This window comes from Musa acuminata, chromosome BXJ1-6 (assembly GCF_036884655.1).
Source record: "Musa acuminata AAA Group cultivar baxijiao chromosome BXJ1-6, Cavendish_Baxijiao_AAA, whole genome shotgun sequence".
Lineage (NCBI taxonomy): Eukaryota > Viridiplantae > Streptophyta > Magnoliopsida > Zingiberales > Musaceae > Musa > Musa acuminata.
The window spans coordinates 1,983,924-2,010,935 of NC_088332.1; the positions used below are offsets into that span (position 1 = coordinate 1,983,924).

Genomic DNA, 27,012 nt, shown 5'->3' on the forward strand with positions numbered 1-27,012 from the left:
GAAAACTAACTATACGGGCCAAAGCAGCACCGGCCATGTTATTCGTCTCTTCCACTAACATCCGTCCAATAAGTCAGGTAGCTAAAAGCACGGCCGACGCCGTTTTGGGGGTACAAGACCAAAAAGATAGATCGAGTTTTACTAGGAAATGCATTTGCTCGAGGAAAGGAGAGAAGACCACTTACAATGGGAGTGACATGATTGAGCCATCCACATCGATGACGTCGAAGCAAGGAGGACGCAACCTTTTCTCAAGGAGGGAGGAGGAAATTTCACGCAACGGACCACCATGTGGCGTTGTCGTTGTCTCGTAACCACTTAGCTCTGCTCTGCTCTCGTGAGATGGGGACTTCAATTCCACAATTATGTCGTCCCTCCGTGTACTTCATTTTAGCTGCTACAACAATGCTTGCAAGAATTCGACTGCAGACATCAGTATCAGCCTCATCTGATCGATCATTCCATGTCAACATTTGTGGCTCTGTCAAATATATATTATATTATGCATGCAGATATATAAAAGAAAAAGGAAAAAAAAAAACCAACTTCCTCCCAGAAAATGGTAATATTTTCTAATTGAACTCAGTAAACAATACTAATCTGAGATTGAAAGTTTGATCCAGCAACGAAGAGAGATCAATTTGCATCAATTTCTACTGGAAAGAACTACTGAGCTCCAACTCCAAATCTGACTCTCTGAAGGTTGACCTGAAATACAAAAAAAAAAATATATATATTACATCATGACCTTTTTTTCAACTTAGGAAACAGATTACATGCTTCTCAACCATTTCTCTTTGCATACAACTTGATGTCATCGAACACATAGATAGTATAAGCAAAAGCAAAAATAAGGCCTCATCTGGTATCAAATTTCAAGCATCAGCAAAATTACATGAAAAGAGAAAATTAATCCATAAATCTAACAATCTATGAATTACAGTAGCATATGGTTTTCATAAAAACAAAATCAATAAGAGTAATGTTTGTCTTAAAAACACATGAATGCAATACAGTATTGGAAACCAGATGCAGCAGGAAGGCACTTCAAGTGCAGAAAACAACAGGGGGAAACAATCAAAAGGGCAACAATTCCACCATTCTTTGGAGTTTGGGCCAACACAATTTGTCCCATCTTGCTCTCATGTCTTTATATGATCATCACAAAAGCAACCGTATCATGTTGAAGAGGTAGATTGGCTTGTAATCCATGAGAAATAAGATGAACCGTCAAACATCTCTCGTAGAGTAGACAGAAACCACAATAGCTGAAAACCAGAGGCAATTCTTTCCTGGTTAGATGGAAGAACCAGATGAAAAAGCACCTAGATTCTATCCAACAATAGCGCAGAACAGAATGTTGCTCTCGTATCTTTATATGATCTAAAAGCAACTGTCTCGTTGAAGAGGTAGATCAGCTTGTAACCCATGAGTCATGAGATGAACTGACAAACATCTCGCCTAGTGTAGACAGAAGAACCACAAGAGCTGAAGACAGTTCTATCCTGGTTGGATGGAAGAAACCAGATGAGAAAGTGCCTAGATTCTATCCAACATGAGCTCAGAACAGATTGTCACTTTTGACATGACTGCATATTAGTGAATCACTGTTTTCTTCTGTAGAGGAGATCAGATAGAATAAAGTCACCCTTTAGGTACGTGGAGTATCTAGCTCCTCACATTTTCACTTTGTGCAAGCCAGAATGTGCCCTTCCTTTTGTGTGGTAAGGAAAATGCTATCTTATAAGACTCGAGCTTCTTTTCACGCAGAAATCCTCGCAGAATGTAGTAATCTTTTGGCAATAATTTCACAAGTCAAAGATTCATGACAATATTAAATATACATGATAAGTCACTTTCTCATAAGACAACCCAAAAATGAAAGCAGTTGTTTATAAAAATACGATAATTTTTATTGGACAATCTACAAGTTATTGTGTGAACCTCCAAAACTAGTAGATGAGTGTTGTTTACACATTCAACATTAGGATATCATTATACTGATAGAAGCAGTAAACTGAATCAGGAGAGAAGCTTATTCCAACTGACAAATGAAACAAGAATAAAGACGCAATATTAAGTTAATCTAAAATTTATAATTCCATATTTACGGTATGTTTGATGCCTCCATTCTATTGTCAGTCATAAAATTGAACTTATCATCAAAAGCAGTTCTGTCTTTCAAGCAAAGCATACACAGGATCAAATCTCTTAGGCCCTTATATCTAACACCTGCATTTGAGCATATGGATAACACTCATTTATGGGTGCATTTCAAGTTTCTTGTGAAAATATTAAATAACAAATTCATTGGACATTTACCTGTGGACCGACCAGTTCTCAACAAGCATTGAGCTGTAAGGATTAGTAATTTTGTTTTCCTTTCTTTAAAATGCTTTCAAGGTAACCTGTCCTGAAGAAACTCATGCTCCCTTATTATCTGTAGAGAAAACAAAAGTTAATGGCTTATAAAACAATGAGAACAAAGGAAGAAAAGTAGCTATTCGACATGGGACAAAGTTTGGGAGAACCAAATTATACAAGAGAGTAGACAGTAAGATAGCTAATACGATATAAAGAGAAGCAGACAATCTGCTTCTAGCTCATAGTCCCTCAACTTCTTAAAGACTCTAGCTTACATGTATGCTAACCAGATTATGATCACAACCAAATTCGTATCCAACTCAATATTGCATAAACATTTGCACAACAAAAATGACCCCTCACCAAAGACCAAAAGGAATAAGAAGACCATATTTAACTTGCACAAGAAGAATAAAAATAATAAATTTCTTGCAAAGATAGAAGTAAACAGTAGTCCAAATTGTAGTGTGCTAATTATATTCATCAAACGAACAAAACTCCTCCTCCCCATGGATCTTCACTCAAACACTCCAATTAAGGGAATAACCCACATTGCCAATCTTCTCAGTAACCAGCAAAGACCTTAGAGCTCACATCAGAGGGCACCAACTTGTAAGTATAATGCTAAGGGCATTTCATGGGCTTCACTCCTATACCAACTTTAGTTTTCAGTAAGCGTTTAAATAACATAGAATGGTCCTCTTCACCGAATAGAATATGACCAGCGAATTCCTCGGGCTCCTCCATGACATCCCACTGTATTCAGCGGCCACCACCGGTGAGGCTTCAACGAAATGAGCTTTGGTCACAGGTGGCTTTCAGTATCGGCCACCCGTTCTGTTGCACTTATTCACCCAAGATCAGCTTGACCGGGCAGAACTGGATTCCCTAGATGATCCTTTCAGTCTCGGTCTGGAGATCCGTTGATTCCCTTCGCCTCGGCGAGGATGCTTAGAACCACCTGGAGCTACAGGGAGCAATCGTGCACATAAAGGACGATCTCTGTGGTCCTTGACCAGGTTTGCTAAAAGATGGATGATCGTTGGGGCAATTTCTTCCATTGTCGGTTTCGGCAACTTGAGCTGTCCCACCGACGGGCGATCGTTTTCCCAAGCAGCACAACTTTCCATGTTCACGAGGGAGAAGAAAATGCCGCTCTCCATCATCGAGCATAAAGATTACAAAAGGGAGCACTCACCTCAAGGCAAGATCATCTTTCACGGCCCCGAGATCCCTGCAGAAGGCCGTCGATCTCGCGATTCTTGAAACCCTAGGACATCGAACGTCTCCAACTTGAAACCCAAATAGACGCCAAGAACTCGGCTACGAGCGTGCCGCAAGCGCAGAGGAATGGATCGATCGGATCAATCAACGACCTTTCTCTGGAAGCTACGGGAATCGAGGAAGCAGAGGTGGCCCCGCGAGAACGTCTCGAAGAAGCGAAATCGAAGAGGCCTTCGGCTGCCATCCCGCATCTCGGAGTTCTAATCGATCGAAAATGTCGGGAAAAGTTTAAGCGCAGGCGAAGGGTTCTAAATTGCTCTAATACGAAGAATTAAAATATTGTTATTTTCATCACTCGGATAACGTCAGATCGCTTGTTAACGTAAAGTCACATACATCAGATGACTATATGCAATTCATGCGTTATTGAAATGCCCGGATGCCAAATTGCTCGCATAGAGAATCGCTCTACCAAGCTCTCATCGTAATTTTGAAGTAACCCTCGAGGAAGCTGAGAACCGATACGGAAACCCATCATCAAACTGTGGGTGACAAGATCCTCCTCGATCCTCATCCATAGAATTCTACGTCTCCTGCTCGTCCACGTCCACAGGGTCCCACCCGGTGTGCGTAATGATAATAATACTCGAGAGACGTGGCCGAGTGCTACACCATCACATTGCCATCTTGATGAGAGAGGCAAACTTGGTGGTGCAACCAGGCCGGAGAAGCGACCCGTCGTTTTGTCTGCCAGCGCAAAAGCTTGGGCGTATGGAAGTCCAGCTTTATCCGCACGCAGCACATGGCTCCTGGGCCGCGACCTCCTCATCCGCCTCGGTCCCACAGCGGGCAAAGGAGACGACGACAATGGAGCCGAGGCAACGCATACAACCACCAGCGTCGCCATCGCCACCGTCATCACCGTGGTGGTAGGCGACACATCTCCATCCCATCCTCCTCATGCTACCTAGAAAAGAGAACAAAAGAAAGGAAAAGGTCGAGCAGGCATTGTTCCAGGAATTCCCGGTGGGACCCACCCGTCGCTCCGGTAGCACCATCCTGAGATTTCTTACAATCGCCCCCGTCTTGATCGAGACAGAGGAGCCGCAATCGGTGGATCTTCCCCGCCGGCGCATCATTCATGACAAAAGGCTACGAGGCGAGCACATCGCAGAGCACCAACTATTTTGATATCCTCGATCGATAAAGATGGGAAATGCTTCAACATTATTTAAGCGTTCTTACAATATTAAACATATAGGAGGATGAAATCATCATCATTATTCACCCCCCCCACCCTTTTATGTATCACCATCTATTATCATGGTTCAACATCGTGCGACGACTGAGAAGAACGCAGGATGGGAACGTATATATGTGAAGGGAATTACATGATGAAGCAGCCATAGTAGGGCTCCTCCTCGCACACGATCTTGTAGCCGTCTGCTTCGTAACACGGAGGGCGACCGTAGTAGATGGCCGGCGGCGGCGGTACTGCGGCTGGCGGCGGTGCACCGTCGCTTACCTGGCCGCAGGAGCAGCAGCGGCAGCACCCGTGGCGCGGCTCGTAGCAGGGACACGGCTGGTAGCAACAGACCGGCCACACCGGGGCCGGGAACGCCCACAGGGGCAGCTTCACCAGTACCTCGGGCGGCGGCGCCAGTGGGGCCGGCTCTGGCTTCGGTGGAGCCGGTTCAGGCTTAGGCGGTGGTGGATCGGGAGCGGGCGCTGGCGCTGGCGCTGGTGCCGGTTCAGGTTCAGGTGCAGGCGCGGGCGCGGGCGCTGGAGACGGTTCAGGTGCTGGCGCTGGCGGTTCGGGGGCGGGCGGCGGCGGGGCCGGTTCAGGTGGAGGCGGTGCCGGTTCTGGTGGGGGAGGAGCCGGTTCGGGTGGAGGAGGGGCCGGTTCAGGTGGCGGAGGAGGAGGAGGAGGAGGTGGTGGTGGCGGGTCGTCCGGCTTGATCTGGATGTCTTTGATCACCTTGCAGGCCAGGCAGCAGAGCTTCTTGATAAGGCACTCGGGATTGAAGGGGCCGGAGACTAGGACAGTGTTCTTCTTCTCGTCGTAGACGATAGACTGGATCTTGAATCGCTCTCAAGTAGATGAATTCCACGCAAGACACAAGGACGCCATAAGTACGACCGTGAGCTGGATAGAAGCATGACAGTGGTGGAGAGAGAAATCGAGAGGCATGCATGCTTATGCTTATGCTTACTTTGGAGCTTGCACAGAGCCTTCTTGATCTTCTTGGAGCAAAGGCAGCAGTCCAGATCGACCTTTATGATTACTGTGGAGATCTACGATGATAAACAACGGCAATAAAAGTGCTGCCAGGTGAGATATATATCTCGAGTTCAACAAGGAAGACAACATGGACGGGTATGATTTTAGTGAAAGCGAAATTGCGATTCGGAATTTGAATCAGCAGAACTCGATTTGTGATGGGACAAACAAGTGATGGTCTACCAAGCATGTCGATGATCCAACATGCAAAGAACAAATAATTTATGGAACCAACAAGTTAACAAAAAGCTGAACCGGTGCCAAAAAGTTCGTCCTTCAAACCAATTTCAGCGAACAAAATGCAAACCAAAGGAAAGATACGTCTAAATAACTCGCGAAACAAAAATGCAGCACGGAGTCGATCCCGAAAGAATCACATCTTTTTTCCCGACACGCAGAATTTACGTTGGATACAAAAGAGCAAATGTAATTTAGCAGAGTATACATGTGGAGGCATCAGAAGGGAGGGAGGGAGGGAGGAGGAGGAGGGAATAATCGATGTACCTTCTCTGCCATGGCTTATGTTGAGATTCCAACCAAGGGTAGAGGAGGAGGAGGAGGAGGAGGATGGGAGAAGTCTCTCTCTCTCTCTCTCTCTCTCTCTTTCTCTTTATAGATGTAACTGATAACCCAAAGTGCACTAAGGTCATAAGCCACCCGGACAGGAACACGTATCAAGACGATAAACTTTTCGACGTACAGCCACCGACTCCTCCCTGGCTTCATGGGTGTGTTTGAAGCATGGCTCATGCAACTATTACCTTCGCTTTGGCTGCTCGTGTTTGATTCGGTAGCCTCCTCTGCAGAATTCCAGTCAAAATGTAAAATCTCGATATAAAGCTTGGAATATAAAATGAGATACTTGAGAATATGGCAACAAAAATCTAAAATTGCAGGATTAACATGTTTCATGGGATCACTCGCCTTGTACCATTTCAGCAGCCATTGGTTGGCCGGGCACCTAAGCAGCCATTGGTTGGCAATCAGCAGTAGGCCTATCATTTCTCCTTGAGGTTACGGTACAAACCCATAGCAGAAAAGCTCTAATGATCGGTGTAAACCATTCTTTCTGTCGGCGAGCCTTACCATGCAAACTGCACACACCTTTTATGTGAGAGGAGGGCTTCAGCTTCGATCGAGATGTCTCTCTTTTGTTTGGGCACCAAAGTCAACGCATAAACCTTGTATGGATACGGAAATCACCTGAATGGTTGACTGACTGACTGCATCCCGAGGCAGCTTCTAAACTTCATCACAAGAAAAGTGGGGAACCACCTTCCGCTAGCTCGAGAGATATCATCATCAGCTCATAGATTTCCGGTCTCGAAAGTCCTCACCAAAAACCCACACGATCATAAAATTCAATAGAACCGTTGCTGTCTTTCTAAAAAAAATGAAGGATGATCGATGACACAAAGCCTCCAATTCGGCATGCTTTTTCACTGGCTTTCGGTGTTGCACAGAACTAAATTTAACTTGCTTTTGTCTCGATGAGACGTCGATCGTTGCAAACCAATATACCAAAGGACAAGAAAGGGGAAAGGCCTGTGCTGAATGACTCATCAAGCAACAACAAAAATCATGGCTCTACAAACACAAAATTGTAGGCGTCGCTTTCTAGCTAAGCTTTCCAAGCACAAAATCTTGTTCCTTTACACACCAATGATAGTGATCGAGAGCAGCAAAGACGCTTTTATGTGAATAAAGAAGAAGAAGACTCTTTTGAATGTACATAAACGAAAACCAAAAATCATTGAGAACATTGAATATCTCCGAGGGATCTTTTATCGAAGAGGTTAGACTTTCACCATCGGATCGGAAGATAGATTCATTTGAAGCAAAGATTTATCTATCTCTCTCGATAACACTAGAACATTAGTCCTATTTAAATTTTTAGAAAGACAATCAACTAGATAATAAATAATTTTAATATATAAAAAATAAGATAATGAGAATCTAGTCAACTAATATATTTTTATCTAATCTTTATGCCTCTATTCATTTTAGTATTTATAAATTTATCTTTATAAAAATCTAATGCAGCTTTGCAATCTTAATGAATAAAAACAAAAGAAATAGCGTTTGAGATCAAACATAAATGACTTTATGGTTTTACTATTAACCATTATGGATGACGATGATATTGTTCCAAAATGGAACTCATCGAAAATATAAGCAGAAATGGTATTGTTTGTTAATCCTTACGAGTCAAGCTGAAAACCATCAGCATTGCCAACGTTATGTCTCGACAAACCCATCGGAACACCTTTAACTATGTGACCTATCTTTGTTGCTATGTTAATATCAGTAACTTCACAATTGATTTGATTTAATTGGATTACCTGTCTCTGTTAATATCGGTAATATTGGTTAGCTTGCGGTGAAGCGGATTCATAGTACAGTCTTCAAGATTCATCTATCTAACCTTTGCGTCCGTCCATGATTTGGCAATGATATGGAAACCACACTTCCTCGGTTTGCTACTCATCGAGGCGACAGGAATCAACTGAATCATGCCAGTTTAATTTGAGACATGGAAGAAGAGACCTCTTTCGTCTCAGTGGGTGTTTTCGATTCTCTATGTCCACGTAGCTGGATCGATTACTTCTCGTGATGAATGGTGACACACACACTTTGTTGCTCACTCAACATGTATAACAGGCACTGACTGTATCCACAAAGAAATCCTCTCATATAAATTTTGAAGAATTTATATTATTTTCTCTCCTTGTTCTTTCTAAGAATCATAGAAAGCATCATCTCTACACACTTTATAGAGAAATCAAAGAGCACTAGGAGTATTCTTTATATCTTACTCTCCCCTACCAAGACTAGAACTATTCCTTATCCCATTAGGACATTAGATTTAGGAATCTCAAATACTTGTTAATCCCAATAATCTTTTTCTCAATGAGTATTTTATTTACTTCTATACGTTTTAAAGAGAAATACTTTTATTTCATGCTCCTTTTGTCATATATTCTTGTTGAATCTCTAACCACAATCTCTTTTAAGCTCTTATATTATATTACTTATTGGAGAATGAGAGGAAAATTTTAAAATCAAAAGAATACTCAAATATCAACAAGTTAAAAAGCATTATTCAATGTAAAATATAATGTGATTTGGTAAATCTAGCTTATATCCATAAAGAAAAATTAAATTCTTCATCATATGATATCAATTACGAGATCTTCAATTATCCCTCACTCAAGCATAACTTTCTTCTTATAGACTCTCTCATATAAATTACGAAGAATTTATTTATCTTTTCTAGATATTATAAAAGAAAAATTCAAGAGCCCAATAGTGTTCAGTACATCTCGTTCTCTTCTGATCAAAACTTAAAAGATACACGAGATATTTATAAAAGAACCAAATCATAATTACTAGAGTTTTTTTTCTTCACCAGAACTATTTTCTGTATTAACATTCCTTATCGTATTAGGATTAGGATGTAGCTTGAGGAATCCCAAAACACTTATCGATCTCAATATATTATTCCGATTGATAATCATTAAAACTAATTAAAGATTTTTCATAAGACTAAAGAGGATAAAGAAAAACCTAAAATCCCTTAATATAACCTACCATATGAAACTGCTAGAAAAAGGACAGTGATGATTTCCTTGAATGAATCAAACAGATGCTTTTGATTCCAAACATTTGGTGTATACAAGTAGTCGCGATGCATCACTATTCCTTTATTTGTGACTCTTCATGTTAAGTATAAATGGACTCCTCCAAGAATGGAAAGTAGAATCCCAAATCAACTGGAAACAGTATGAGAAGGTCTACATATCGAGGAGAAGAAGGAGATGAGAGCTTTCGGTCCTTACGAAAGACGATTCAAATTTACTGGAAGAAGTCAGGTACCATTATAATCCCAAATCACTATAGCGATGAGGTTAGAGATAAACTCCATATCTATGTATACTAAAGTATTAACCATTATACTTTTTAGTCGACTAATCAACTTGTCATTACTAACTACTAGAAAGCGTATTTTAGGTAAATACTCATATCTCTTGATGGCACCAAAACTTTAGTTCTATTTAAAACTTTAGTAAGATAATTAGCTAGATAATAATTAATTTTAATATAAAATATAGAAATAAGAGAATATGAATCTAACCATCTAATAGATTTTTATCTAATCTTAATGTGTCTACTCATTTTAGTATTTATAATTTTTTTTATAAAAAATTGTTACAACTTTGCAATCACAATAAATAAAAATAGGAGTAGTGTTTGAGATCATAGAAAGAGTAGAAATTAAGTTCTTAAGCCATCTATTTCAATATAAATGGTGTTAAGTATTACAAGCTCAACTTCTATAGTTTTTTGACAATGATAGTTTACTTGGTTGTCAAGATAGCACTTCTACCAAGAAAAAATATATATCCATATATAGATTTAATATCTAAAGAATCGAAAATCCAATTAACGTTACTATAACTTTCAACAACCAAAAATATCCTACAAAGTTAAGTCAATAATCAAAAGTACTCTTAACATATCTTATAAGTTTGAATATAACATAACAAATACCGGGTTTAGTCATATTTGCTAAAATAAGAGATTCAATGATTTAAGTGTATTTTTCTTGATTTACAAGATTATTAGCATTTTTAACAAAATGAACATTTTGATTTTAAGGAGTGGAAACAAATGACAATTAGAATATCTAATTTTTTAGTATAATGAGATTAAGATAATAATATAGAATTAGAAGATTTTTGAAATTTCATTCCTAAGATGATGTCACCTTTACTAACATTTTTCATATTAAAATGATAAAAATTAATTTAATCCAAGATTAGATCTAAATTTGAAGCAAGAACTAGGAAATTATTAACATAAATATAGAGAATTACATAATTTATTCTCTATCATTTTATCATATCCATTAATGTAAAATCTAAAAGATAAAATTATAAAATCAAAATTTTTTTGCTTGAGTCAGATCAAATCAACTTGCATACAAATCCTTCGGGTTAGTTCATATATGTTTATTTTTTTAGTTCTCTACATAGAAAGATAGTCTTAATATCCATTTGATGAATAAAAAATTTACGGATGAAAGAAAAAGCAAGTAGGACTCTGAGTGATAGTAATTCGTACTACAGACACATAAATGTTAAAATAATCAATGTTAATTTTTTTTAATAAAAAATAATGATAAACAAAACTAGCCTTATACTTTTTAATTGTACCATCTGCCCTAATCCATTTCATTGTTTATCATCTCTTTGTAGAAAGAAGCATTAAGAGAGCATATAGCTTCTTGAAATAAACTTGATATATCTTCTATCATATAAGAGACAAAATCATCATCAAAATTTTTTTCAATCCCATGTGCTCTTGCTTGTTCTAGATTCAACTTAAATGTTAGATTCTATAAAAGTTGAGAAAGATGAAGAATAATTACTTGACATATTAACATATAATCTAGTTTTAAAAGAAAATATATTTTTAAAGAATGATGATTTAAGAAATGGCTAAAGCGACTCTCACCATCCCACCGTTGGCGATGGTTTTGAAGGACCGAAAACATTCACTCGCTTTTCTTACCCTTGTGTTTCGACTGCAAGTAGAACCATCAAACCAGGCAAAATCCATGCGCAGCTAGGCACCAGATTGGTACAGTACTATTCATGTACGCTCTTCGTCACCAGAAAGACTTCAAACTGCTAGATGTGTGGTCGATGCAGGCGGAGCAAATGGGAGACGCAAAGCCTGCTAAGAGAAGTTTGTGACCAGGGAAGAAGAACCAGCCCAGTAAACATTGTCTCCTCTTGTTTCTTCGTTAAAAGGCCTGCATTTCAATTCGATTCCGGATGAAGAGCAGTTTACGAGTTTACTAATGGCTTAGTGATATTATCTCGCTAGTCGCCATTTAAATTACTTCTAAAGAAGAAAAGGAAACTCCTTAATCAACAGTTGATCTGCCATTTTTTTTTCTCTATAGAATATGTAGCAGATCCTAACTACTGTAGATGTCATTTGGTTTTTTGGCTTACGGAAGCATGATTCTAAGGCTGGTAATGGCGGACCGCAGGTCTTGCCTTTGCCAATGGCTGGATTAAGGTGCCAGTGAAGTGAACCGAAGAAGGTGCATTCGTAGGCAGTGAACGCAAGGAAAACAAAAAGGAAAGCTGCAACTGTTGCTACTCCTTAACATATCCTCCAGTTCTTCAGCCTGGGTATGAAATGTTTGTATTCTTGTTCAGTTAATATGCATGTGCGTCGATCGATAGCTAGCGAGCTTACTTTCTTCTTTAGTTCGATATGTGCCCAGTCAACGTTTAAGTCTTCAGTCATCTGGATTGAGCTTCAAAAGCTCAACGCATCTTAGCTTCTATAGGTGCTGCCCTGATCAGTCAATCCAATGGGCTGCTGGTTCACAAGCATCGGACTTCGTCGGTGTTGGAACCCCGAGACTGTCACATGGCGTCGCCGCATCCCCTGCTGCCAATTCACGGCCACTTACGACCGCGACAACGACGTCGCCTTTCTCTCTCTATACGGTCAGTGAGACAACGAAGAATAAAGGACTAGACAGGATCCGGAGATCCGAGAGACGGCAGGGATATGGTGCTGATATGAATCTGCTGCGTGAGAGACATATGTATGCATACATGAGGAGATATATACGGGGGAGAGGAGGCGAGGTCAAGCTTCATTGGCTGGAGACTTAATGTGATGTTGCACCTGGGCGACAGTGACGGCTGGTACGCAGTACAAATCACCTTCTTCCTTGCTACCCTCCCTGCCCAGCTACGTAATGCTCCCCGTGATAGAAATAATAGAAGATAAGAACAATAATTGAAGAAGCTTTATTGTAGAAATGAAATAGCTTTAGCTTGAATCTATTAACATGTTCCCTCTTCTATTTATACAGATTAGGAGGAAGGATTTTCCTCAACAGAATAAACAGAATAGAGAGATTTCCTCATATAATTGGGGAAATCTTATCTTCTATCATGCCCCCGCAAGATGGTGCTCCTAACAATGATACCAATCTTGGATCGAAGCAAAGAATGGTTTAAAGCAAGAAGCTTCGTGAGTAGAGCAAGAGCAGATCGTTGTTGTTGTTGCGATTGCTATTGCTGTGAGGGCACAGGCGTTCGATTGCTGTTGCTGTGAGGGCACAGGCATTCCCTTCGTTCTCCTTACATCCGCTCTTCGTTCTCCTTAAGTCCGCCGACTATTGGCATATCAACGAAGACTATCGTGGTGAGGAAGATGAGGATTGGCCTTGAAGCCTCTCAGGAATGTGGCTGCAGCAGCGTTGGTCGCTGGCCGAAGACAAGGGCGAAGCTTCGCTTTTCTCAGCGACGTTGGTCGCTGGCCAATCTGATACCATGATAGTCTTCGTTGATATGCCAATAGAAGATAAGAACAATAATTGAAGAAGCTTTATTGTAGAAATGAAATGGCTTTAGCTTTAATCTATTAACATATTCCCTCTCCTATTTATAGAGATTAGGAGAAAGGATTTCCCTCAACAGAATAAACAGAATAGAGAGATTTCCTCATATAATTGGGGAAATCTTATCCTCTATCAAGTTGGGGAAATCTTATCTTCTATCATGCCCCCGCAAGATGGTGCTCCTAATAAGGATACCAATCTTGGATCGATGCAAAGAATGGTTTACAAGCGAGAGGCTTCATGAGTAAGATAAGTGTAGATCGCTGCTGTGATTGCTGTTGCTGTGATGGCACAGGTGTTCCCTTCATTCTCCTTAAGTCTGCCGAATGTTGACAGATCAGCGAAGACTACCGTGGTGAGGAAGATGAGGATTGACCACGGAGCCTCTTAGGATTGCAACGGCATTGATCGCTAGCCGAAGGGTGAAGCTTCACTTTCCTCAGCGACGTTGGTCGCTGGCTGAAGGCAAGAGCGAGGCTTCTCTTTCCTCAACGACGTTGGTCGTGGTTGCGATTACGACGGCTGCGACGGTAGAGAAGAAATCTACAGCAATGTTGCAGTGTTGCTATTATAGCAAAGGAGGAAACTGCAACAGAGGAGGAAGCTGTAGTAGAAGAGGAAGCTGTAGCAAAAGAGGAAGGAAAATAGCTACAACGAGGAAGAAAGATGGGACAGTGCTGATGAGCAGCACTAGAGATGCCGTAGCGGAAAGGAACGGACGATGGCGCAGAGTAGCAACACCAATGATGAATTGGCAGCGAGAAGAGAGCTTGCTCTAGGCAAGCGGCTCTGATACCATGATAGAAATAATAGAAGATAAGAACAATAATTGAAGAAGCTTTATTGTAGAAATGAAATAGCTTTAGCTTGAATCTATTAACATGTTCCCTCTTCTATTTATACAGATTAGGAGGAAGGATTTTCCTCAACAGAATAAACAGAATAGAGAGATTTCCTCATATAATTGGGGAAATCTTATCTTCTATCACCCCGGCCCCCCGCAGTCCTACTCCGACCTGTCGTTCCCCACGTACCATGACTGACTTCTACGACGTATGTTACTGAAGAAAACACTCTGACCAACCTCTCTGATCGCGTTTAAGTATCGGACCATGCACATACATGGGGCCACGCTGCGACAGCATTACACGCGGCGAGAGAGAGAGAGGAAACCTGATCTGGAAGTTCCCATAACAGTAAGAAATGGAGGAGGAAGTGAGCGAGAGAGCGAGAGAGGACTTGGTAGATCAGAAATAACCGTGACAATGTTCCTATATATGACTGTAAAAGTGGCGCAGGAAGAGAGAGAGAGAGAGAGAGAGAGAGAGAGAGAGAGAGAGAGAGGAGACTACGCGCAATCGGGCGTCCATTAAATACAGTAGATTAATTCCCTGTGCGGTCACTTACCGGACCACCAGCGGTGTGATGCCGACGTCCTTCCCTCCATGCCCTCGATAACAGTGCTCCTCCCGATGTTGTTCCATTCCGGTGGCAATAGAACCCATCCCACTTTCTCCTCTGTGTGGCAGCTCCTGAACCCACAAATTAGAATTCTTAAAGCCTTTTATATATGTATGGAGATAGCATTTGTCTTGGATTGGCCTGACATGATGAGGTTACCTTCTTAAAATCTTCAACATTGTTAATAGTGATTTGGCTTAAAAAATAATATCATTTTGTAGTTGATCAAGACCCCCACCGTACTATCTTCCCATAAACAATCACCATTCTTTAACTTTATTTATCCATCTTTTTTATTTTTGTACTTTTTAATGGATTATGAGTCCACGTATTGTATGTATAGAATCTATCAACAGTTTCTACCAACGACAGATCACGGAGGCCCATTACAGCATGCACTTGGTGGGCCACAGACCGGGCCCACTTTACCCACGCACATACCAAGCGGCACGTGTGCTACCTCACTGAAACTGTTTTTTATGTGTTGGGTTGGGGGAGGGGGGAGGTTGATATTTTGAAGGAAATAAAAGATTCCTCGTAGGGGATATCGAGTTTGCCGTTCATCGTGGCTCCAAAAAATAAATAAAAAGAAACAACAAAATGAACAAAATCCCCGAAACCTATGTAACGCCAAATTACTTTGTAGCGCAGCGTCACGATATATATCACCGATAAATATATAACGTGTTATATTGGTAATGAGCATTATATAAATGAACGAAAAAACGAGACCACGGATTAGTAACAGAATCCAAAAACAAAACAAAAAAAATACGATCATGCCTATAAAACCCCGCGTTTTGTGCACTACTAAACCCCCATCCCTTCCCCCCCCCGCCTCTTCTTGCGCCCCCTCTTCGCCTTCTCTCCTTCAATTCCCTCCCTCCCATTCGATCTGCTCTTGCACCGATGTCGAGCTCGCCGCCGGAGCGACGGGGAAGGGGAGGCGAGGAGGAGGGCGGGGAGGACGCCGCGGCCGCTCGAACACGCACCGGTGTTGGCCTCGGCCGCCGCCGTGCCGGGGATCCCTCATCGTCGCGGCTGAGGTCCGCCGACGCGGTCTGGCCGGAGCACTTCGTCGAGGCGGTTGCCGCCCAGGTCGCCGTCGACGCCGCGCGCTCCGCCGGGAGGTTGGCCGCCGCTCCTGCCGTCGTCTCCGTGTTCCAGGTTCTTTCTTCTCTTTCTTTATACATCTTATTGCCGTATCCCCCAACAGAAGAATACATCAGTTTCTCGATCTGCTTCGTTTCTTACATAGCCACAGTTTCACATTAGTTATCATCAAGATCATGCATCAGTGGGCTTTCTTCTATGATTTTGGAACAATGAGACCACGGATGCACCATGATAGTAATCATGACTGCAACATGAAACAACATTGGAATGATAGGTTGGGCAATAGACCTGCTATCCTGCAAGGAGAGCATTCGGTAGAATGCCTCCACGTATAGGTGTTCTTCGGATTAGTCCTTCGTTTCGGTCATTTCTCCTTTCTTCTGTGCGTATTTTATTCGTTTGGTTTATATTTATTGTGTACAGTCACACCCCTGTGTGTGCTGCGGCAGTAAGAAGAAGACTCTTCTTCTTACTGCTACTCTCTTTTTTGACCATTGTCTCCATAGCCAGCTGCGCTTCGCCGGCGCTAGTGCCTCTCTCTCTCACCCCACATTCGTAGGCAGCCGGATGGCTGGCTTTTGCCGCACTGTTTGCTGTTAGCAGCGGACATCCTTTGGGACTTTAAACACGATTCTGCTGACCATTCGCCTCTGTCAACTTCATTATTTCTCTCTTTCGTGCAACCTATATCTATTCCTGACGGGGGGTCTGAGCAAAGAGCCAGTGGTGGGAGGAGGCGTGTGATGCTCTGTTCTTTTGACCCTCGCTTCGCGCTGCGCCCGTTTTAACTCCCCTCGATCCATCCTTGTCGTTGCTTTATTCACTCACTCACGTTCGGCTTAACTCTCTCTCTCTCTCTCTCTCTCTCTCTCTCGCTCTCGCTCTCTCTCCATCTCTCTCGGAAAGGAACAAAAAGAGAGGGGCGAGCTCGGGGTTGGCGCACTGCGGATGGGATGGGATAGGCGAAGGCAGAGAGGAAGCGCAGGCGCCGTCACCAGACGCGCGTCCCTTTCAGTTCCGTTTTTGGTCCTTTTTTATTGGGGAGAGGGGAAGGATACCAACACACACTCTCTTTTCAAACACTGTGGAGTATGGCCCCCCTCCTTCTGCATCAAAATGTAATGTATGATGGTGTTATTAGACGACGAGGAAGACAAGGGCAGTTAGGAACCTCTGCCGTGATGACGGGTTCAAATGGGAGGGTTCTCTCTCAATCCTTGGGTTTCAGCCGTAGCTAGGAATGTTGTTTGCGTTTAATTAATGGTAGGTGGGCGAGTGAAGGTGTTGGTAGAGGGAGTGTTTTTTTATGGCGTTCCTTGGAAATGAAAGTGTGGGGGAAAGAAGCAGCACAGCCTGTGCTTTTTGTTGCATGGGCAGACGAAAGCTTCGCTGCTTTCGACGACTTGGGTTCGGCTCCTTCTTCCCTCACCGCGCTCGACCTGGCTCCTCTCTCTCTCTCTCTCTCTCAGTCTCTCTGTGTCCTTCCTCAGACCGAGGGGCCATAGGCTGCACCAGCCCTTCCCCACTGGAATCCCCATCTTGTCCTCCACGGTCAGGGAAGGAACATTGTCTACCTCAGCTGCTCTCTCTGCCGCTGACAGCTCTTTCCCAGCACATGCACGCCTTATTCTTAGAACCATCATATATGCATTTCTCTTCATCATGCGATTTCAATACGTGGGTTCTATAAGCTCCCTTTGCATCAGGCCTATACATTGTTATTGTTCCCCTCGTGCCTGCTTCGCGTTCGAAGACTGTACGTGACTCTTCCTCTCTTATCTTCCTGCTTGTTCTGTTAAAATGTGTTGGGTTCTATTATAGCTTTACACGGAGGTCAAATGCTGGGGGGAGGTAACAGTGTCGTCGTTCCGTACTGCCAAAGCTTATTCGAAGTCCCGGCAGCTCTCGACGCACATGGTCTTACTGCAAAGTCCAACGTCGAGGAAGGTTGTCGTGTAGCAGCTCTTGCTTTTTGTTGATGGGATGTAAGTATCCAGCCAAAGCAAAATCAGATTCAAAGTACTCTACACAGAGAGAATTGAGAGGAGAGAGAGAGGGGAGAGGAGAGAGAGAAAAAGGGTCAATCAAATCTCAGTATCTCGCACAGGTCTCGCCATGCCACCTGCAGTCCTGCTTCCTTTCGTGACTGCACCACCAAAGCCAACCTTTTGGTGGGTCTCGCCATACATGTCCTATTACTGTTCACGGGCGGGGGTACATCCACCATTTTTGGATGGGTTGAAGGGTGGCTCGTCTAGTGCTCTCAGACTTTCTTAGGCATGCATGCTAATGGAGCTCCACGTCCAGTAAGGGGGGACGGAGCAAGCATCAAACACCATCTCTGAACGATGCGACGAGCCACCCTGAATGCGATTTTCGAGCGTACGAAGCTCGTACATTGTCGAGATCGCTGTGAGGATTGCGGGAACAGTAAGTCCGGGAGCAGTACGTCATTTTGGTATGGTTTAAAGGTGACAATAGAAAGGCCGAATGCTGCTCCTTTTGTGGCCTTATTTTTATTAGCTGCAGCTTTGTTTTAGGGACGATATACCTCTAAAACAAAGCCAAATCACATGGGAGATTACCACACACCTCAGGAAGACGCGCCCTGATCTCTTAGGCGTGACACGCAGTTGTGCGTCGTCGCAGAGGGATTCACGGGATCCTATTATAACAGTAACAGATCGATGCCTCTCGTGGATTCTTCGTTAATTGAAGCTTTTGATGCCTTCCCTTGTTTGTCTTTGGCCTGTCGTTGGCCTTCTCTTTCCTACGGTACGAACGAAGAAAGGTCTTAAAGCTGCTGCTACACCTGCTGCCTCGATGGCCATCTTATTTAATTGCTGATCTCGGCCTTCGAACCACGAGCTCCGCTTCTTGACCTTTTATGGAGTTGAGGCAGAGGATCTGCTGGTTTAATGGGTGTGCTGTTGAGTGAGGCTCAGCATCACTTGAATGCACCACGGAAGTACATCGCCGTAAGCCTTTCCTTTTTTTTTATTGCGAGTTTGATGGAATTTTTCTTGGTATGTTAGGAGATCTAGGGAGGTGTGCATGATCTTATAGAGGATCTCTGATGTGTTCTTACTGTGATATAGCATTTAAAAGGCCGGAAAATGCATTTGTTATCACCCCATAACTCGAGGTGTTCATTAAGCTCGCAAACTCAGCAAACATTAGATGCATAATCTAACTTACAAGAGTTATCCACCAAGGTATGCAAATCTAGTTTATCTTCTACTGAAGGTTGTTCTTTGTTACCAGCTTTCTGGCTAGTAAAGGTCATATGTTTCTCTTCTGGTGTTGCCAGCTTTTGCTAAATTTTGAGTTGGAGCAATAGTCTCGGATAACTACAGTTACTGTAATACATTGCACCCTTTCTTTTTTTGTCTAAAGTTGTTCAGTTTGAACTGTTAACAATTTGCTACATTTGTCCATAGGGTGTTAGATGGTCCAGTACTTTCTCTATTAAGTTCAGCTGTAGTTACCAAAAATGCCTGCAATGTGTACTGATATGTTGTTTACCTGAACTGTCACATCCTTTTTTACTTAGTAATAACTTTTTTGATTCATTCTTTTGTTTGTTGTGAATTTTGTATCCTTGAGTTGTAAATTTATGATGTAGAAGCAATAGCTTTTTAGATTCTCTATGAAAATAGGTCTTAATGGTTGATTATTTCTGGTCAGTGGGGAATTTATGGTTTGTTTGTACTGGAAGGTTCTGTTGATGGTAAAAAAATATATAGCCCTTTTCACTGTCTCCTCTTAATATCCTTTCTTGAAATGTACTTTTTGATGTCTTCCCTTTTATATTTCTTACCTGTAAAACCCAATTTTTTCACCCTTCGTTATTAAAGACATTTCATGTACCATTGCGTGACTCTGATTCATTGTTGGTTTATGATTATGAAGCCAAAGTGTTCTGTTCCCCAAATGGATATTTTCTGGACCATACTGTTTTGGCAATTCTGTGAATATTATGCATTTGATATAAATTTTGTCAGTGGAATCTAATATTTCTCATTATGTTCTTGTATTTTGGAATTTCGAGAAACATAATGAAGGTTAGGTTTCTAAACCATTTGGACTGGAAATTTATTCAGTGGTAAAATCGTTTTTGTTTAATGCTGAAGGATTAATGCGATGGATCATGATTCAATGAAGCATTACTGGAGTTATGATGAGTTAAGCAGTTTGCAAATAATCTCTTTAGACTAGAAAGAGTATTTCTCATATTTAAGGGGGGTAATCATTCTATAACGAGAGAAGAGATATTTGCAAGAATAGTGGACTTAATAAAGGTGTTGGTGTAGCGTTCTGAAAATAATTCTAAACTAAAATTAATAATCAAATAACACAAACAATGATGTAGCGCAAGAAGAGTGATATGACTATATTAATGCTAGAAATTCTTATATCTTAAGGGTAAAACATTTTGTTCAAATCACTTGATGATCAATTGTCAACAGTATCAGGTCTTTGAGTTGGCCAAAATCCAGCTTTATATGTTGTGTTACTTTTTGGATCGATATGATTTTTGGGTTAAGCAATAAATTTGCTGTATACAAGCATGAAAATCATATAGAAACGTGACCTGTATGATTTTTTATGTTACTGTTATCACAATCATTCCAATGCTAAATTAGTGTATGATACAGACGGCGTATAAGTAGTTAAAAATGTAAACTTACTTTTCGATCTACTATACTATGTCAGGCTTCGTTAAGGGTTCCATTTATTTTTTTTGCAACATGGGATAATTACTCAAGGAAGTTGTTTCAAAGTAACTTTCTTTTGACTTCATGTGGGGTGGATTAATTAGCAATCATAACTTATAACTAACATGTGTTTTGGTGGTACATAGTGCATTCTATACATGTATTTCGATGATCTTTTATCCAACTATTTTTCATCTCAAACTTATGGCTTTCACCCTCTTTGTTTTATAACAATTGGTTGATTGTTGTGATGGCATTTGCTGACAATTTTGAAATTGCTCGATCAAAATGCAACTTGCCAATTCTGCCAATTTATTAGGATTTGGATTAGTTTGGCTAACTTTCACCACCATCTCTTGCCATAACTACATTAAATATGGATAACTTGTGAAATCCCCCTTATCGTATAGTTTCTTAATCCATTTTTAATATCATGCAAATCAGAATCTCATTTTCAGTGATTAAGTGGAGGATTAACTGCTACAAGACTTGGTTACGTTCATATACATGCTTGTGAAACTTATTAGTTCTTTATTACCTTACTTGTCGGCAAGACATTATTATCCTTTGTTCAATAACAGTTGGTTGATTGATGTGATCACATTTGATTGCAATTCCGTAATTCTCGATCAAAATGCATGTGCGATTTGCCAATTCTTCCAATTTATTAGGATTTGGATTAGTTTGGTTAGCTTTCCCTGTCATCTCTACATGAAATACACATACAATGTGAGATCCTCCTAATTGTATAGCTTGTTAATCCAGTCTTGATATTTTACATGTCCCCTCAAGCAAAGTAGAATCTCATTTTCAGCGATTAAGTGGAGGATTAACTGCTACAAGACACATGCTTGTGGAACTTATTAGTTCTTTATTACCTTAGTTGTATGCAAGATATTATTACCCTTTTTTGCTCTCTAATATCTAGTATGTGCCATGCAAATTGATGATAATGTACATCCTTTAGAAGACTATTCCGCTTATCATCTTGACAAGGCATTATTTTATGAAAGATTAGGCATCATTCTTAGATAATGACTTACATGGAAAGACTAGAACATATCTTACCAAATGCTTCAGGAACTTTGCCTCTACTTGGCATCTGGATTATGATTTCTGTGTGAGATGACTAGGCTTCTGGATTACCAATTTCAATGTGATATTGGTTGTTCTAATCCTGATTGATCGTGTTATGAGATTCAGATTGCTTGTAATTTGCAGTCATTTACATCTTGATTGCCAAATTTATGATAAATTATAATTATGCAAATTCAGTAAATAAAGGGAGCAAAAGCTTTATTTTTCTTGATTTTGGGCATTTGCAAATGGTCTTAATTACATTCTGATCATTCTTGTTGAGGTTGAAGGTGTAGCATTTGCCAATGCTAATGCATGCAACGCGGTGCGATCATGTGAGTGCTACTCGTAAATCTTCTTCTTAATTTTGCTGTCATTCTTGAGTTTCTGGTATCCTGTAGTGGCCTTACCTTTCGATGGAGGTTGACCTATGAGTTCTTGACAATGAAATCTCATCTTCTTTTCCTTCTTTGCCCCAACCAAATCCATTGCCGATTGGAAAGAAGCAATAGAAAAGAATCTTCCTTTCCTTCTTTGCCCCACCCAAATCCATTACCTTGAGAAGCCAAGGAAGAGCGAGAAAGGAGCATTAGAAAATAATCTTTTTTCCTTCTTTGCCCCGCCCAAATCCATTACCGACAGAAGAAAAGGATGAGCGAGAAAGAAGCAAGAGAAAAGAGTCATTAATGCCATTATTTGTCGATGTCAGGGAATTTGGAGTGGCACGCACAAGCAATGCGAGCTTTCATTGCACAACCAGTTCCGCGAAGGCTGAGCTTTTATTGCACGACCAGATTCGTAGCACTCCGTTCCTCAAGAGCTTTTATTGCACCATCAGTTTCGTAGCACTCGGTTCCTGCAAGAACTTGCAGGAACTTGTAATTGATTCCAGTCATTTTATACTTGCCATTGCTACGGCATATTTCATGTCGGATTCTGTCCGATCTGTGTATTGAAGTTGTTATACGTAGTGCAATCCATACGATGCATGCGAAGATTCTGATCGAAATCTTACTGAAGCCCTCGAGTCTAAGTTATATTTTATGGGTGTCGATGCTGATGGTGGATTCGATTGCAGGTCTGCTCCTCGTGGAGAAGCGTTTCCCGGTCGGAGCTCCTGTGGAAAGATCTCTGCCGCCGCGTGTGGTCCCGCCGGCGTCGCGCGCTCCCGTCCTGGCGGGACGAGTTCATCCGCCTCCACCGCACCGCCGCTAACTTCCGGGCCCGCCGCTCCGCGCACTCTCACTTGCTCCCTCCTTCCGATGCCGTCATCTCCTGCCGCCGTCTCGCCCTCTCCGACCACCACCTCGCCGCCGGCTTCGTTGACGGCTCGGTTCGCCTGTTCGATCTCCCTTCCGGACGGGCGCTCGCCACCTACTCGGCTGACCCTCATCGCGACCGCCTCGGCCGCTTCTCTCAGGCCATCTCGGGCATCGTCCTCCTCGCCGACGACCGCCTCGCCTTCGCTTCCCAGGACGGAGACGTCCACATGGCGAGCCTCGGCGCCTCCGGTTCCGTCCGGCGAGCCCACGTCGGGAACCTGATGGAGGACGGGACGTTGGTGGACTTCACCGGGAACTCGCGGTGGTGGGTTGGCTTGTTGGCCGGCGTTCCCGGCCGGTCGTGGCGCGTCTGGGACGCCGCCACCGAGCAGCTGGTGTTCGTGGGCGGAACCTTGACGGACTCCGACGCCATCCTGGGATGGCACATGCTCACCGACTTGTCGAGTCCGGTGGTCGGCCGCGCGAAGATCGTGGAGCCGGGATTCGTGGTGGGGTGCACAGCTTCGACCATGGAGGTCATGGACCTCGACGACACCGGTACGATCCTGAACCAGCTTCAGCTCCGGCACGGCGTGGTGGTGGACTCGGTGGACGCGAGCGAGGGCCGGGTAATGGCCGTGGACACGCGAGGACTGGCGAAGGTGTGGGAGGTGCCGAGGTTGCAGGAGATTTGCAGGTTCAGCACGGTGAGGAGGGCGGAGGGACGGCAGCAGGGTGCGGCGGGTGTGCAAGGGTGCATGAACTGGGGTTACGCGGTGGTGTGCTCCGCCCATGGCGGAGTACGCGTGTGGGACGCAACCACGAGGGAGTACTTATACAGCTTCAGGGAGCGGATAGGAGAGGCAGCCGCGTCGGTGGCCGGCGATCGTTACGTGGCTGCTTGGGCTGACGAGACCGGGTTGCACCTGTGGGATTTTGGAGCCTTGTAGGGGGAGGAACCCAAGCACAGGAGTCTGGTTGATGTAGATAGAGAACTGGCCATGGCTAATGTTTGTGTTGTTGCTCAGGCTTGGGGGAGGCCAGGTGGTATCGTACTGTGATGGCCACCACAGGCAGGACTGCAAGAATGTAGAGAGAGGAATCGGAGAAGAAATGGGGATGGGGAGGGGGAGGCAAAGATGGTGTGGTCTCTTGGTGATGGTGATTAGGGTTGAAGATGGCTCCCAGTGTGTGCTGGGATTTTTGGGGTTGCTGCATAATTGTTCGCCGAGTATTGGTTTAGGAGATGCATCTCTTCAAGACTCTGATTGACTTCACTTTTCTTATACTGCACTCGTTTCTCTTCTTGTAGCTGCGGGACTTGGATTTGGTAAATTTTGGTAAAAAAAGAAAAAAAAACAGAATTTGACTTGGAAAATATCAGGTTGCTATTTAATATTAAAGCTGGGCAGCAAAAAAAAGTGATTTTTCTTTTTGTATTTTTAAATAATATTTTATATTTTTAGTTTTCTGTCATATATTTTTTTGATATCATAAATGTCTTTTGTTATTACTTCCTCTGTTTTATCTTTGTCCTATTGCTTTCATCCTAGTATAGACGTATTCGTCCTATCGCCTTTGCCCCATGGTTTTTATTTTATTGTGATTGTTTCTTTTTTTTTTTTTTTTTTTTGTGAGGTTCTATTACTTTCAGCCCTATCGTTTTTATTTTATTGTGATTGTCTCTTTTTTTTTTTGTGATGTTCTATTGCTTTCATCTTATTGTGATTATCTTTTAGTTATCGCTTCTATCTCATTATCCTTGTCTCATCGTTTTTATCTTGTCATAGTCGTCGTTTCAATTTTATTGCTTTTGCCTTGATCGATCTCTTTCTCTTCATTAGGTCTCAATACTTTTATCTTATCACTTTGAATTCATCATGGTTGTCTCCTCCTTTCATCTTGTTGTATTTTCATGAGATGGTTTTGAGACAATGCAAAATATGCGACTAAGGGAGAAAGAGACATGGATGACAAAAATATGTATTTAGAGTATTAGAGAAAATTAAGGGTACTAAATGAGAAAACTAAAAATTAGAAACTTTTCGGGAAAAAATCCAAAAGGGGAGCGTTTACATGTAAATCACAAAAAAAAAAAAACTAACTATAAAGGTTTAACATTGATAGGGAATATTTTGATAGCCATCCTCCATTCACTAACTAATTTCTGTATAGGTATTAACATGAAAGAAAAGAATCGAATCACTCTCTACCGGGTAATGACATAGGGTGGTTATGGCTTGTCAACTCTCGGAACAATAGTCCACGTAAGGTCATTCAGGCTAGCCATGTTGGCTTTTGTGGATAATAGTCTACGAAAGAGTATTCATACATGTCCCTCTCCCTTTATCACCCCCATAGATAAAATGCTAAGTGGGGGATACTGAGATTGTTATAGAGGATCCCCTTAGTTGATTAGGTATAAAAGCTGATCCTCGGTGCTAGCCAAAGGGTCGAACATTTTTCCAAAAACATCTCATACCCCATATAACCTCTCGAACTAACTCGAGCGTTAGAGAGGCTAGGTTGAGAAACTCCTCCCGACGTTAGTCTTTGTGTAGGAATCTACTGAGAAGCCAGATTCCACCTTAGGTCGACCTTAAGATAGCCTTGGATAAGTCGGAGTTATGTGAAGACCACCTCGAAGCCACCTCAGCTGCACCAAGGTCACCATGACGGTTCCTCGGATATCTCTACACCTTTGGGTTAAGACTAAGTCGAGTTGACTCAACCGTTGATGACACTTGCCCTCAACATTTTGGTATTAGAAAGAGAGCCCTAAATGTCGTAAGAATGTCCACTCATGAATCCTCTCAACGAGCACTCCAATGAGGAAGCTCTACCCCCATCCCATAGCACATTTACGCGAGGCGGGCAGTTGTCCTCTTTTCCCTAGGTGGATAAATCCACCTCCACTCAGACACTAGGTGCTATTGGTGCCTGTTCAATGATCCAAAATTCTCACCTTCAGGGATGAATGTGGGGCTCTTAGTTGTCTCCATCAAAAAATTCTTGAACCTCACATAACAAGTGTAGATGCTCATGAGCATAATGCAAACGATCGCCTTGCTCTTGCCCCAACTAGCTCCACAGACTATGTTGTCATCGTAACCGAAGTCGATGTCATAACCATCGCTAGTACTTGGATTCGTTAGGGTTCTCCCAACCCATTGAACTACCAGCAAAGGGGCATCTTGCTCCCTGATCAGTGCACTATTGCATTAGAGTCCAATCCTACTAGAATCAGAGACCCAATCGATAGATTCAATAGATGACTTCTTGAGGGCTCCAAGAAGATTAAGAAGGCTCTGTGCAAGCTCCAAAGTAAGCATAAGCATAAGCATGCATGCATCGATTTCTCTCTCCACCACTGTCATGCTTCTATCCAGCTCACGGTCGTACTTATGGCGTCCTTGTGTCTTGCGTGAAATTCATCTACTTGAGAGCGATTCAAGATCCAGTCTATCGTCTACGATGAGAAGAAGAACATTGTCATAGTATCCGGCCCCTTCAATCCCGAGTGCAACCACTACAATAAAAGGAGAAAGAGACATGGATGACAAAAATATGCATTTAGAGTATTAGAGAAAATTAAGGGTACTAAATGAGAAAACTAAAAATTAGAAACCATCTGGGAAAAAATCCAAAAGGGGAGCTTTTACATGTAAATCACAAAAAAAAAAAAAAAAACTAGCTATAAAGGTTAAACATTGATAAGGAATATTTTGACAACCAACCTCCATTCACTAACTAATTTCTGCATAGGTATTAACATGAAAGAAAAGAGTCGAATCACTCTCTACTAGGTAATGACATAGGGTGGTTATGGTTTGTCAACTCTCGTGAATAATAGTCCACGTAACGTCATTCAGGCTAGCCATGTTGGCCTTTGTGGACAATAGTCTATGAGAGAGTATTCAGACCCGGCTCATAAAAACATAGTGTTCCTTCGAAGCTTTGTTATTCAAATGGGTGTCACTCACCTTGAAGCCTCCATGGGTGGCTAAGTAGTAACCACTTCACCCTTTGTATAATCGAAAGCTAGAGATGAAGTGTGGGTCAGGACAATGTTAA

The 27,012-nt window shown here is 42.3% G+C and overlaps 2 protein-coding genes across 2 annotated transcripts; one reads left to right on the plus strand and one right to left on the minus strand.

Annotated features, from left to right (window-relative positions):
- Positions 1–4,788: 4,788 nt before the first annotated feature.
- Positions 4,789–6,530, minus strand: LOC135675567 (leucine-rich repeat extensin-like protein 3). Its single transcript, XM_065185840.1, has 3 exons — positions 6,374–6,530; positions 5,802–5,883; positions 4,789–5,679 (listed from the first exon to the last, which is right to left on the minus strand). Exons 1-3 carry the CDS (start codon positions 6,383–6,385, stop codon positions 4,976–4,978), a joined length of 798 nt encoding a protein of 265 aa, XP_065041912.1. The 5' UTR covers positions 6,386–6,530; the 3' UTR covers positions 4,789–4,975.
- A 9,085-nt stretch (positions 6,531–15,615) lies between these two features.
- LOC135675568 (transcriptional regulator STERILE APETALA-like) lies at positions 15,616–25,147 on the plus strand. The gene is made up of 2 exons (XM_065185841.1): positions 15,616–15,932; positions 22,755–25,147. Exons 1-2 carry the CDS (start codon positions 15,675–15,677, stop codon positions 23,886–23,888), a joined length of 1,392 nt encoding a protein of 463 aa, XP_065041913.1. The 5' UTR covers positions 15,616–15,674; the 3' UTR covers positions 23,889–25,147.
- The last annotated feature ends 1,865 nt before the right edge of the window (positions 25,148–27,012 follow it).

Excerpts from the sequence above, each read along its gene's own strand:
- LOC135675567 (XM_065185840.1), bottom strand. Across the intron at positions 5,680-5,801 it reads GGCTCTGTGCAAGCTCCAAA|AGCGATTCAAGATCCAGTCT; the intron begins GTAAGCATAAGC and ends CATCTACTTGAG.
- LOC135675568 (XM_065185841.1), top strand. The coding sequence starts at position 15,675 with ATGTCGAGCTCGCCGCCGGAGCGACGGGGAAGGGGAGGCGAGGAGGAG. Across the intron at positions 15,933-22,754 it reads CCGTCGTCTCCGTGTTCCAG|GTCTGCTCCTCGTGGAGAAG; the intron begins GTTCTTTCTTCT and ends ATTCGATTGCAG.